The sequence below is a fragment of the Callorhinus ursinus genome, unplaced genomic scaffold, assembly GCF_003265705.2.
Source record: "Callorhinus ursinus isolate GAN/ISIS: 27379988/994484 unplaced genomic scaffold, GSC_fseal_2.0 scaffold25, whole genome shotgun sequence".
Classification (NCBI taxonomy): domain Eukaryota; kingdom Metazoa; phylum Chordata; class Mammalia; order Carnivora; family Otariidae; genus Callorhinus; species Callorhinus ursinus.
This window is the reverse complement of record NW_027397087.1, coordinates 16,726,004-16,739,933: the sequence shown is the minus strand read 5'-3', so window position 1 is coordinate 16,739,933 and position 13,930 is coordinate 16,726,004. Positions and strand designations below refer to the sequence as shown.

General features: G+C 38.8%; 1 protein-coding gene across 3 annotated transcripts in view; it reads right to left on the bottom strand.

The window, feature by feature from the left end:
- Nucleotides 1-13,930, bottom strand: part of USP8 (ubiquitin specific peptidase 8) — a 73,461-nt gene that overhangs the window by 6,173 nt on the left and 53,358 nt on the right. For 2 of the 3 annotated variants that reach the window (XM_073876980.1, XM_025883695.2), the window contains exons 11-16: nucleotides 8,436-9,020; nucleotides 6,173-6,259; nucleotides 4,479-4,556; nucleotides 3,798-4,060; nucleotides 1,740-1,952; nucleotides 1,093-1,303 (exon numbers count right to left, since the gene is read on the bottom strand). In XM_073876980.1, coding sequence (XP_073733081.1) covers nucleotides 1,093-1,303; nucleotides 1,740-1,952; nucleotides 3,798-4,060; nucleotides 4,479-4,556; nucleotides 6,173-6,259; nucleotides 8,436-9,020 — 1,437 coding nt within the window. The remainder of the gene's footprint in view (nucleotides 1-1,092; nucleotides 1,304-1,739; nucleotides 1,953-3,797; nucleotides 4,061-4,478; nucleotides 4,557-6,172; nucleotides 6,260-8,435; nucleotides 9,021-13,930) is intronic. The other variant, XM_025883696.2, reaches the window with a different exon arrangement.

The window sequence follows — 13,930 nt, the reverse complement described above, 5'->3', positions numbered from 1 at the left end:
ATTAAGTACTACAAAAAAATTCTAGCCAAAAATCCTCCCCCCCAACCCTACTTTATCCGAAGGCTATGACTTATTTTAATTAATTTATTAAAGATTTTACTTAATTGAGAGAGAGAGAGTGTGAAAGACAGGGAGAGAGAATCTGAAGCAGCCCCTGCACTGAGCACAGAGCCCAGTGTGGGGCTCAATCCCACAACCACGAAATCGTGACCTGAGTCGAAACCAAGAGTCGAATGCTTAACCAACTGAGCCACCCAGGTGCCTCGTAGGACTTGTATTATTAAACAGAAATTAACAAAATACATTTTCTTAAGGGATGGAGATTAAGGAGTGCACTTGCCATGATGAGCACCGGGTGATGTATGGAAGTCACTAGATTGTATACCTGAAACTAATATTAACTGGAATTAAGAATTTAAATAAACATGTATTTTATTAACTTTTTTTATGTTGAAAATTTTGCTTTTGAAAAGAGAGGATATCTGGGAATTAGGGCTACAAATAGACAGAATTTGTTGTCCTAGGCTCATGGATGGATACACACATATACTTTATATATAGTCACATACACATACACACAAAATACGTATTTATACACGTGTGTGTGTGTGTGTATGTATGTTCAGTGGTAACAACAAAGGTTAACTAAGAGATACATGCCTCAGTAACTATTCACATGAATCCTCTGGTTACATGTGGTAATTCTTATCTTAGAAAAAAAATAAAAATGATATATACAAAATATATAAATAATAAGATGTTCAGGTGGTCTACAGCTAATATTTTATAAAATTTGTGTTTAAATTTACTTTCACATACATGTAGTCACAGTTATCTCTAACAACTATTTCAATATTTAAAATTTCTCACAATACAACCTACCATTTTAGTAAGCAAATATAAATTATGTATTTCTTTTAAAATACTAGACCTATCAGATATATGTTTTATAGTTCCCTGCCTAGTACAAAGTCACTAGCTTTGAAAACTAGCAATGAACAATCACCAACTATAATTTTAAATTGCTATAAAAATTACAGTGTTGAGCAACCCTAAAGAGCCTTTACAACTTAGAAAAATCAAATTTCTTACTTTATTTAGATCTTCATGGAGACCATCCATTAGGAACAGAAGCAGTTCTTGTGAATCCTGCTGGCTATATCCTGCAAACTGGTCATTGATCTTCCCAATGGTGATTTTGAAGTCTTTGGGGCTGATATACCTATACTGTCCCGTCCACAGGGCTTTCATAATTATGCCGAATTCTTCAGCCACTTCACCTTTATGCCCCAACAAATTTGACCTTTGCAAATAAAGTTATGAAAAAACCAAGTTTTTGAAAGTCAAGGTACAGTGGGTTCTTGAGGTCAATATTAAATTCTTCACATACTGTAACCCAACAGTAAAGTATTTATTTATTCACAGGTTTATTACCAAATCCTCATCTGAATCTTACTTTGATTATACCCTGCCAACTTGCTTCTTTTGGGCTGCGAACCCTGCACCACCTCTTCCTCCTCCTCCTCAACAGGCTCTAGCTGATGACTGAGGTTCTGCCCTCTTGCACTGCTCCTCTCCTGTCTGTCCTTTACCAGAGAAGGCTTTTCTCAAATTTCTCTTGAGAATAAAGATATTTTTTTCCCCCTTCCTCATGTGACTTCTCTGGAGCTGGGTGGTAAGGAAGTGTGGTTAGATCAACCTTTTAATACTATATTGTAACAAGTATGAAATTTCTTTACCTGTTAATATCATCCTGGTAACAGTTTCGGTTGAAATAATCAGCCAAATGTGGAGCATTACATAGGCACTGCAGTATTGAGTTCATATAACAAGTATTTCCTAAATTACGAAGTCCAGTGAGAGCTGGTCCAGATCCTCCAAAAACAGGATTGAGGTTCCGAATCTGAGAAGCAGAAAGCCTAGTGATCTCAGCTTTAGGGTAGCATGTGGGCCTGAGGAAGAAAAAATGTACACCACGTCTTAAAATGCATAGCATCTAAAATTAAGGTTCATACTACAAATGGTTGCAAACTCCAGTACTGGTACCAGAGGACACAGTAATCTTGTAAATAGTTAATAAGTCATAAGGTACTGGGTTTTACAAGACATTTATTATCTAGGTAACTCCGGTTATATTCTGTGACCCTCCCAAGAAACGAGTATTTTTTTTTTTTTTAAATAAGATTTTATTTTTTTTGACAGAGTGAAAGAGGGAACACAAGCAGGGGGAGTGGGAGAGGGAGAACAGGCTTCCTGCAGAGCAGGGAGCCCAACACGGGGCTCGATCCCAGGGCCCTGGGATCATGACCTGAGCCGAAGGCAGACGCTTAATGACTGAGCCACCCAGGCGCCCCATAACAAGTATCTTTAACCTCTTATTTGGGTCTATGGTTCTTACACCTTGAGATAGATTCCCTGGCTTCTCATGAACAGGTAGTCTTCTGGTAGAGAAGGCTCTTTCAAATTCCTTTAAATAATCCTAGGAAGTTTAGCATTACCAAATGTTGAGCTCAACCAGAATGCCAAAGAATAAAAAGCTTATTATGTGGAATAGATATCAAAAGAGGCAGGGATTATTTGGGTACTATTACCTGAAACAGAGAGGTGTGCTGACAAATGTGGTAGCCACTGGCCACAGGTAGCTAATTAAATTTTAAATTAAAAATGCAGCTCCTTAGTTACATTTGCTACAATTCTAAATAACCATTACCATACTGAACAGCACTGGACTAGAGAATGTCTTTAAGACTTCTGTTACTTAGTGTATTTGACTTATATGCAGAGCTTCTAGAACTGCTATATAGCATTAAGAAAAATCTTAACTGATCTTTCTTTTATTATTGATCCTAAGCACACTTCCACCCCTGAAAGGAATATTAAGAACAGATTAAACTGTTTCAATCAGCTTTTCTTTACATGTGCTCTGGTGTATGCATTCATGTACTCCTCTGTTGAACACATATAAAAATACATAAACTGCATGTGTGATTGTTTTCAAAAACTTCAAGTCTTCAAATTAAACTTTAATAAGAATGATGATTCAAGAAGGAATTAAATCTTACCAGTTTTAATAGTGAGCCCTAATATAAACCCATTTATTTGTACTTCCATCTATACCCCTCCCCCTAAAAGTAAAGATTAGAAGTGATAGGTAGATTTGACAATTATCTCCTCATAATCCTATCAATCATTAAGTCAGGAGCATTGGAGGGATCACACCAGGAATACATCTAAATGAGATATTGGTTTGGGAAAAATAATTGAACCTACTGATCATTCACTACTTGTGAATAGCAGAAATGCAATGAAGAAAAACAGCAGAGTAAGGATTAGGAGCTGATACACACAATACCTATTATTTTAATACTATTTAAGTTTGCTTCCACAGTACAGGTGAAGTTAAAAAAAAAAAAGTTTGGAATTTGAGAGCTGCAACAAGATAAACTCAACAATCCTATAGATTGTGGTCCTTAAAGAGAAATTTAGGAACCATGGAGATTTATGAAAAACTTCTAGGTAGTCTATACCATGCTACCCTAAAATATAATAATGTATATTCTTTTATATCTACATTAACACTTATTATAATAATCTTCCCTGATATATTTAAGTTAGCACTTGGGATAAAAACCAAGGAATTTAATCCATTCATTTTTTTCTGTGCTAAATAACAATGGCTGATACAGCCATCCTCAGAAATTTCTGACTCCCTGGTATTAATAAACTTGTATGTTTAGAGTAGAAGTTTTCAAATATAACAGATTTTTCTAGTTCTAAGAGTAAACGAATAAACTTACTTGTTTTCCCGATTAACTGTTGGAGTTACTGTTGGCTTCCTCTTCTCTTCCTCTTGAATGGCCTGGGTTATATCTGGGGAGGAGTAGGAGCGCTTCAGTTTGGACGGTTCCCTATCCCGCTCAGCAGGAATCTGTGGCTTGGCTTTATGAGTTGGAGGGGTGGAAGGAGGTGCAGATGAAGGAGCCATTTCCGGTGGATACATATGAACAGTGTTGGTGGGTGAATGATAATAACGAAAAGTTCCAGTAATTGGGTCAAGAAACTTAGATGGAAAAGAAACAAAAAAACAAAACAGGTCAAAAAACAATGACCATTACAAACAAAAAAAGTCACTCAGAAGTATTCCACTGCTAAATTTACTTTTGGATTAAAATAATTTGATAAGATGGTAATAATCACTTCTATAATAAAACTTCCAAAGAACTTTAGGTATTAAATAAACTGTTTCTAAATGACAATGCCAGAAATGCTCATATATTGTAGCCAGAATCTCAGAATGGATATATTGAGAAATCTAACCCCGCTGTAATTAGGGAAATGAGCTATGTCCTCAATAATGAAGAAACAGAACTGACTCTGCATTAGAAAAGTTCTAGAAAAAACCAAAAAAAAAAAAAAAGGCTTTTTAAATAAGGACACATGACCATGTTATTTATTTATGTGCTAATTTTGAGTTTTACCTTGGCCCAGCCTGAAGGCAGTCCTGGTACGATCCTCCCCATTTCTTCACTTCGTGCTCTTGTCAAAGGCTCTCGAGCCTGGTTAAAAAAAAAAAAAAAAAAAATCAATTAAATTGTGCCATATATAGACTTAAGCTACCTGTCCAAAAAACCAAAGAGCCTTGTGTTGGTTGCCCTTAATATTTTTAAAATCAAATTTAAAAATGAAAACCATACGTGGTCTCAAAGTCCAAATATTTCCAGCAAGGGTAAGAGAAATGTATGTATGCACAAGCCCATTATGATGGTGGTTTTTAAAGTTTCCTTAAAAAAACAAAAACACAAAGACAATTTCACTGCTAGGTATCAATCCAAAAGAAATGAAAACCTATTTCCACACAAAGATTTGTATGCAAATGTTCACAGCAGCATTATTCATAATAGCCCAAAAGAAGTGGAAGCAATCCAAATATCCATTAACTGGTGAATGAAAAATGTGGTATATCCGCATAAGGGAATACTATTCAGCAAATACAAAGGAATAAACTACTGATACACATTACAATATGGATGAATCTCAAAAAATTATACTAAAGACAAATGCAAAAGACCATATATATATATATATGTAAACACACACATACATACACACACACACACACACACACACACACCACTACATTTAAATGATATGCCCAGAAGAGACCTAGCTATGGAGACAGAGTAGATCATGGTTGCCTGTGGCTTTAGGATAAAAACAAGGAGTGAATATAATTGGGCACTATGATGAAAATTTTCTAAAACTGGACTGAGTTAATAGTTGTTTCACAACTCTGAACTGAAATCACTGAACTGTAAACTAAAAATGGGTGGATTTTATGGTATGCAAATTATACCTCAATAAAACTCAAATAAAAACAAAGGCAAAGATGTCTTATAAGACCTAAATATTTCAAAAATTGTGAAGTACACATAAAACAAAATTTGTCATCTTAACCATTTTTAAATATATAGCTTAGTGATATTAAGCATATTTGCAGTGTTGTGCAACCAATTTCAAGAAATCTCTTCATCTTGCAAAACTGAAACTCTGCACCCATTTTAAACAACTCTCCACTTCCCCCATCCACCTGGCAACCACCCTATATAAATGGAATCACACAGTATTTGTCTCTTTGTGACTGGCTAATTTCACTTGCAAAATGTTCTGAAGATTCATCTACATTGTAGCATGTGTCACAAATTTCCTTCCTTTTTAAAAAGGCTGAATAATACACCATTGTATGTATATACCACATTTATTTATTTATTCATCTGTGGATGGATATTTGGGTTGCTTCCATCTTTTGGCTCTTAGGCTATTGTGAATAATAGTGCTATGAACACAGGTGTGTAAATATCTCTTCCAGACCCTTTCAATTTTTTGGGGTATATACCTAGAAGTAGAATTGCTGGATCATGTAGTAAGGCCTAGGTATTTTCTAATTTCATATAATGAGTAGAATATACTATTGTACTTTAAACAGGAAGAAAAACATCTACTTCTTTTAGCATATAAATGGTTCAGTCATGTAAAAACAAACAAAAACACAGCTATGGAAGATAGCAAAGATTTCCTCAGAAAGCAGATCTTAGGATGAAGGATGACGACATGGTAAAGACAACCACGTAGTTGTAATCCATGTGTTTTCCCTACCCAATGAACTACTACTTACTTTATTTCTTTCAGTGTCTTCTGTATTCTCTCTAAAAGTTCCAGTCTTTAGAATTCCACTTTCTGGTTGTCCTTTAATCTTAACAAGCTGTAAAATTATTAAAATTTCAGAAGTGAAAGAAAACTTTGTAACTGTCCTCCAATATAAACTTGCCTGTCAATCACTAGCTAATACAAGTAAATCCATCAGACTGAAAATATAAAAGGAGGAAAAAAAAAGGAACCTCTGAAAAGTTTATTCAGTTTTATTGTCAAAGTAGATATTTTTAATTAAAGGTGATAGAGCCCATGTGGGATTTCCTAACACTAAAGGTAAAGAAGAAAAGAAACTGATGAATCAATGGTGTTGGGAGAGGGAAGTGTGCCAATCGCTGTGAACAGATTCATGATACATGGCTAAGTATAAGTTGCTGGTCATCGGAGTATATTCACCATGACCTCCTCTGAACAGTCCTTTTATTGTAATCTCACATGATCTGGTTGCCTTCAAAGTGGTCATGTTCTCCCAAAATGAACATATTGAAGAGAATGAAGAGATTATGGGATATTCATAAAGAACAATATTCAAAAGTACAAAATCCATTTTAAATTCTCTTAAAATCTATCATAGGTTCCTTTAAAAATCCACTTTAATTTTATAGTTTATTTAAAAAATAAAGTAAAAACTAAGTATTTGTGACAATTTTAATAAAATTCCAGAATAACTTACATATTTTGCCTACTTTTAAAAGAGCATACAATATGTAATATATATATATATAAACTTTTTTTCAATGTGTTACATATTATAAGAAACATCAAAGACTAATGTGATAATCTCAAGGCTAGATTTGTAGGGCTATTTAGATTTGCATTTGGCACCTATATTAAAAGACCCCAGAAACATGAATGCTTTCAGTTCTTATGACTGTCTGCCTCTAAGTGAAGCAAGATAGAAAGGAAGTGGCTTTGGAGTCTTACTGCATATGGGCTCTTAGGCAAACCTCCAAGCTTTAACTTTATTTGTAAACTGAATACTTCATGGACTTATCATTAGAAGGATAAGATAATGTAGGAAAAATACTTGGTGTGTAATTGCTACTCAATGAATAATATTTAAATTGTAATAGCTCAACAATTCCGAGTCTCCCATGAATAAAGTGAGAGCATTTTAATACAATGGCTTCATTTCTCTAACTTTAGGTGTTTAGAAGGCTTTTGTAGGAGATATACATATATATAAGTATATATATTTTTTGAGAGCAAGCACAAATGTGAGTGGGGTGGGGTAGGGGCTGAGGGAGAGGGAGAGAGAGAATCTCATGCAGGCTCCATGTCCAGCACAGAGCCCAATGTGGGACTGAATCTCATCACCCAGAGATCATGACCTGAGCCGAAACCAAGAGTTGGACTCTCAACCGACTGAGCCACCCAGGTGCCCAGAGAGCTTTATTTTTGATAGTTAAGGTTACTAGGTAAATGTTCCCTGGGTAAGTGTGCCATTAATATGAATTGTTAATTCTGGTCTAAGCCTGAACTGCTGTTTCAGAAGTTATAAAGGTTGACCCTCTGTAAAGATGGTATTTTGCCTTCTATCCGAAGTCATTTTCACACTACCAAAAATGTATTTCCATTTACATGTATGTAAAAAGGGCTGTACTGTTCCTGCTATTATAAGAACTTATTTGTTCAAAAGGGAAAGGCACTGTTAATTGTATAAAACAGGAAGAAAAAATAAAAAGCACATATGATATCATTTGGTTAAAGAAGAGTAACAATAAAAATTGATTCCCATAATTTTGGGGAATAGCCAAGGGCAGAAAAAGGCAACGTTAATGGGATTATTGCCAATATTATTGATTAGATGAAGCAACAAACAAAATGACATAGACATGACCACAAAAATCACTATACACAAAGAGAAATGTTGGGCCATTTAGATGTCACTGAGTTTGGACATATCCTAAGCAGATACAAGCTCTATCATATACATACTTGGCACCTAACTCCTCCACACTGATCATACATCCCATATAAAAATGAAGAATGTGGGTTAGTTATCTCAATTGCTAAAAATATATTGCATTTCATAGACAAAAAAGCAATCCCATTCCCAGTCAACCAAAGGAGAGTAGGCAAGCAAATGTAGATGGATCAGTACAAATCTATCACCCACTAGAAAATTACTTGAAAGGTCTGTCCTATTTATGGAATGCCCCTGGTGTCTTTTTATCTAATGATTTATTTCACTTACTTGGCAGTTTGTACTGTTTGTTTCTGCTTACCTTGCCTGAATTTGAATCTCCTGCCACAGAGGCATGGGACACATCTCCCACTGCCGCCTTCTGCAGTTCTGGGGTGGGACACCTCTTGCCCCTATCTTCTGCAGATTTCTTGGCATCGGTAGTTTCATGTTCACTTTTACTTTGTCTTTTTACTCCTGTTATTTCTCTGCCTCTCTTTGCTGAAGTTTCTTTATCTTCTTTCTTGGCCTGTTCACTTTCTCTCTTTTCCATTTCTTCTTTTGCGTTCTGTTGCTTTTCTGTGATTTCATTTTCTTCAGCTTCTTGTTTCTTTCTGGCTTTTTGTTCTTGTTCCTCTCTCCTCAGTTTCTCTTTCTGTTCTTCTTGCTGCCTTTCTCGAAGTTCTTTTTCTTGTCTGTTTTTCTCCATTAGAAGAGCGGTTTCTGCATGAATACGAGCTTTTTCTTCATCTGTTAACATGGCAGTTGCAGGGGGAAATACTGGCTTTGTGGAACGATCAGGAACAACTTTTCCATCCTGAGGAGACTGTTGCTCGTGATCTTTATTTTCAGATTTTATCCTATGATCTTCAGGCAATTTGACTGCTGGTTTTTTAGTACGATCAATCTATATCAACAAAAACAGGGCAAAACATATTTTTGTCAAAATCCAGGAATGTAACCTCAGTTCTTGAAATCAAGTTGTTGTAAAAGAACCATCACTTTGTGGAGACAACATGTGCCAGAGCATCTATTTGTGTCTGTCAAGATTTCTCATAAGGCACTTGGCACTTACTTCCTCTTGATTCCATACTTTCAATATACCATGATATGTTTTGTATTTGGAAGACTTCATCTAAAACATAAAACCTAGACCTGGCCATACCTAAATTTAAGTTCCATTTCCACATATCCAACTGCCTACTCAGTATCTCCATGTCAGTGTCTCACATATATACCACAAACCGAACATGGCCAAAATTGATTACACAATATTCCCCCTACAAACATGGTCCTTATCTCATGGATGTAACCACTATCCAAACAGTAGCTTAGACAGAAAACTGAGTTTCATGTGTCTTCCCTGTACCCTTATGCAGTCTGATGATTTTCTTTCTCCATCTGTCCCTTTCCACTAGCACCAACCAAGTCCACGCCAACACCCTTCTACACTGTTTCTAACTAGTTGCCCCATCTCTTTTCTTGCCCCATCTCTTCCCTTCTAATCTCTTTCCACACTGTAGCCAGAGTAATCATTTTAAAACAAATATGATCATGTTCCTCATGTATGTAAAACCCTATTTTATTTATTTATTTATTTATTTATTTATTTATTTATTTATTTATTAAGATTTTATTTATTTATTTGAGAGAGAGAGAATGAGAGATAGCACAAGAGGGAAGAGGGTCAGAGAGAGAAGCAGACTCCCCGCTGAGCAGGGAGCCCGATGTGGGACTCGATCCCGGGACTCCAGGATCATGACCTGAGCCGAAGGCAGTCGCTGAACCAACTGAGCCACCCAGGCGCCCAACCCTATTTTATTTTTTAGAAAGATTTTATTTATTTGACGAGTAGGAGAGACAGCGAGAGAAGGAGAGAGAGAGAGCACAGCAGGGGGAGCAGCAGAGGGAGAGGGAGAAGCAGGCTCTCCGCTGAGCAGGGAGCCCAATGTGGGACTCAATTCCAGGACTCTGGGATTATGACCTGAGCCGAAGGCAGACGCTTAACCGACTGAGCCACCTAGGGGCCTCTAAAACCCTATTTTAAATAGCTACTCACTCTACTTAGATGACATCTAAAATCCTTACCATGCCTGTATGGCCCTGTGTGGCCTCATAGTCCCACCTCTGCCTATCTCTCTAATCTTATCTCAGACTAATCTACACACCAGGCATACCATGTTCCCACCCCCAACCCTGCCTTTTTAATTCCTCAAAGATGCCATGCTTCTTCCCAATTCAGGCTTTTATACCAGCTGTTCATCTAGATAATGCCTACTACGACTTTAGGTTGTGGCTTAAATATTTCTCCCTTAGGAAAGACTTCCTAAAACCCCAAAACAGCCAAGCTCCCTAATGTATGCTGTCCGAATCCTCTATTCTTTCCCCTCATAGTACTTATTGGGATCCTGATTAAATAACTATAAGTCACGCGTTTAAAATCTTTCTTCCCTCCTAGAATATAAGCTCCAGAAGGGTAAAGACTGTGCCTGACACATAGTAAATTAATATGTTGCTGAGGAAATGAGCAAAATATTCCACAACAACTTTCATAACAGATAAATTACTGAATTAATGAGTTAAATGTTGATTACCTCAATTTAATAGCATACTAACCCTACAAAATTGTTAGAAGTGACCCAAACATCTATCTTTCTTCCCCTTCCTTCCTTCGTTTGTTTTCTCTTTTCCTCACAAATATTAATGATGCAGAACTGTATCCAAGTTCATCTTCAACATGAGCCTCCAGAATATCTAGCTACAAGTTTCTCCTACACCAGTTCCTTTTTCTGTCCATTTGTCTGTCTTCCCCACCCAGCTTCTCCACATCCTGGTGCCACCTGGTTGGCGTGACCGGTGAGGCATGAGCACTGAGGCCTCCTTTGCAAGGCCTGGGGAACTTAGGGCAACATGCAGGTGCTGCTACCCACCCTATAGATGGATTAGTAACAACTATTTGGACTTCTGGATATTCTGGAAACAGTCGGAATGGTGGCCTATTACAGGGGTTAGCGGAGTGGTATGTTAAGAGGTAAGAGGAGCCTCCTCTTTCTTTCACCTTGATGGCCAATGGTCTAAGGGCAGTCTCTGGGTCGTCCTGGTGGAGCGTCCAGCCAAGGACCCATGCAGTGCTGATCTCCGAATCCAGGTGAGATGCAGACAAACTTGGCAGCACCAAAGAAGAAAGGATGCTACAAAGGCAGTCAGTGAGAGCTCATGGGCTTTGGAGGGATTTAAAGCACCTCTAGCCACCCAGCATCCCTGGTCCCTACCTGGAGCTGAAAGCCAGCCCACCTAAGATTTCCCAGGGCTGATAAACCAGAACTGGCTCCCATACTTCCACTCCTCCTAGCCACCATCTTTCTTGTTTCAACTTCCAGCACACCTGTCTCCTACTTCCTGGCTCCTTCTCTAAATCACACACTTTCTTTGAGAGCGTAGCATCTCCCTCTCTCCCAAGACAAAATGCCTTCGGTGGCTTGGCGTAGAGGCATTGAACGGCTGTCAGCAGGCGACGGTGCCTGGCAGCTGAGGTGTGCAGCTCCAAACACAAAGCCAGACTGGGCTGGCCAGGGCGCAACAGGCGACCTCTTCAATCCACCCAGCCTGCGTCTGAACTCCCTCCTTCCCTCACTGCCAGCTGCACATTCGTGTCACGGGGGTGGCGGGGTTGGAGGGGTGGGAATCACAAGCTTTATCTGCTTTATATAGTCACACACGTCATCAACAGTTTTCAGAGTATCACAACCTTCAAACAGATTTTCCTTCCTTCCTTCTTCTCAAGCCCGTAATTAAATTCCAGGTGACAAAGGGGTGGAGGAAGGAGCTGGGGCACGAGACTGACAAACAGCTCCTTTGCTGCCCCCGGAACCGAGGCAGCCAAGGCTGTGAGTGCCATGTCAGGATAACCTTTCCAGAACATAACAAATCATCTTAGTCCAGGTCAAAATCCCTCTTCCCCCTTGTAATCACCACTCCGCTACCTACCCAGAGTACTCCTATCTGTCAAGCATCTGTGCCACCTCAATGTGAAGGCTTCCGTGTTAGCACACTATAATCCCAAACCTAATGTGGGCCTAATTCTCTGCCGGGCTGTCCATCGGAGCCACCTGTGGAACCATCTCATTTCATAAGAGTCATGCAAGGCTCAGTAGATGGGCAGGGATATGCCATTCATAACAGCCATCCAATTCAATGAAGAAAGACATCGTTTTTCTTCAAGGATTTTGTGGGTTTAGGTCTGAAATGGTCCGGGATTCGCACAGCTCCCAGAGCAGAGCTTTCATCCATTTTTGTGCGTCTGCCCCCGCAGCTCCCATTAGCGGAGGAACGAGACCACGCTGATGGCTACTCCGAATGGGGCGGAGTAGCCCTGCAGGTTGATGACCACGTAGTGGCTTCCTTTGGTGATGACCTTCCCAACATTCTTGCCGTACTTCTTTAGCTTCTGCCGGCACCTCCTCCGGCGGCTCCTAGCAGTCCGGGAGGACGGCCAGGTGCACCTCGTGCGCACTCTGGGCCCCTGGGGGCCCCGCGCTCACGCCGCTCGCTGCCCCGGGCTCGTGCTCACTCTCCGGCTGCTCTGGGAGGGCGGCTGCCTCCTCATCCGCCTCCATCTGCGCTCACCCCACCCCGGCCCCGCGGCGCAGGAAGCCACTCGCTGCCTTGCTTCGGGGCCTGTCATGATGCTGCGGCCCCTCTGGCGAAGGGCTGGGGCGAGAAAACGTCAACCTCTAACATATTTCTTGAGTATACAATTTACTGAAACAAGTATAAAAACTTCTAAGAATATCTGCCAGTAACAACTTGCATGATGTTCTTAGAAAACGTATTTACATTCTGCAACTAGAAAATACCATAGGAAGAATTTAATGAAGAAATCATTCCTTTGCTCTTCACTTCTCTTTTTGCCTCTTCACTTTAAAAATCTAGTCCCTCCTCGTCTTTTCCACATTTGAGAATGAAGTAGGAAGAACCACTACGAGAATAAGGATAATGAAAGGTGGCCAGGATCCAAAATAAATGTTTCCGTTTCCATTTTAACAACTCAACCCATTTCCCCCCTAGTTTTAAAAGCAAAAGTATGATGTTATTTTCAACTTTATAATTCTTTAAGTTTCCTTGTGCCTACAGGGTAACTCCAATTTGATCCAAGTATCTCTTGATGACTGTTGCCCATCTTTCTGGTCTTATCTACTATCACACTTGCCTAGACAGACAGTAGAGAGCAGTGTTGAAGCATGTCAAAACTACTCACTGGACCCAGAGCAAGCTTTGTTCCTTTAGTCACAAAATCTACTTGTCTCTTTAATCCTCAAATCCTACTGTACTCTTACCGCCCAGAAAAAAATACTGCCTCTTCCATGAAGACCTCTCTGATACCCTCAGTCAAAATTTCTCTCCATGCTCATGCTCCAGTGACTATTAGAGCGATTATGACATTCTACCTTATATTTTGGCTGTCTTTGTGTAAGTCTCTCCTAAACATCAGAGAGAATCCATAGCTTAGTCATATTTGTAAACCTTCATGTTGTCTTTCACAGAGAAAATCCTCAAAATATGTTAGATAAATTGTACCTATCTCAGAAAGTAACAAGAGGATTACGGTTCAAATAACATGTTGATTAAGTTTAAGGAAGTGCAATAACATAAGCTCTTTTTTCAATTTCTTAAATTTATGTTTTAAGAAAAGTTGCCTAATCAAATACTGTTTAGTCTGAAATATTTAGAGCTGAAAAAAAAGAAGAAATGAACCATCTCATTTCATAACAAAAAAATGACTTAAGTTTTCTATTCATAGTCTGTTGCACAAATCAT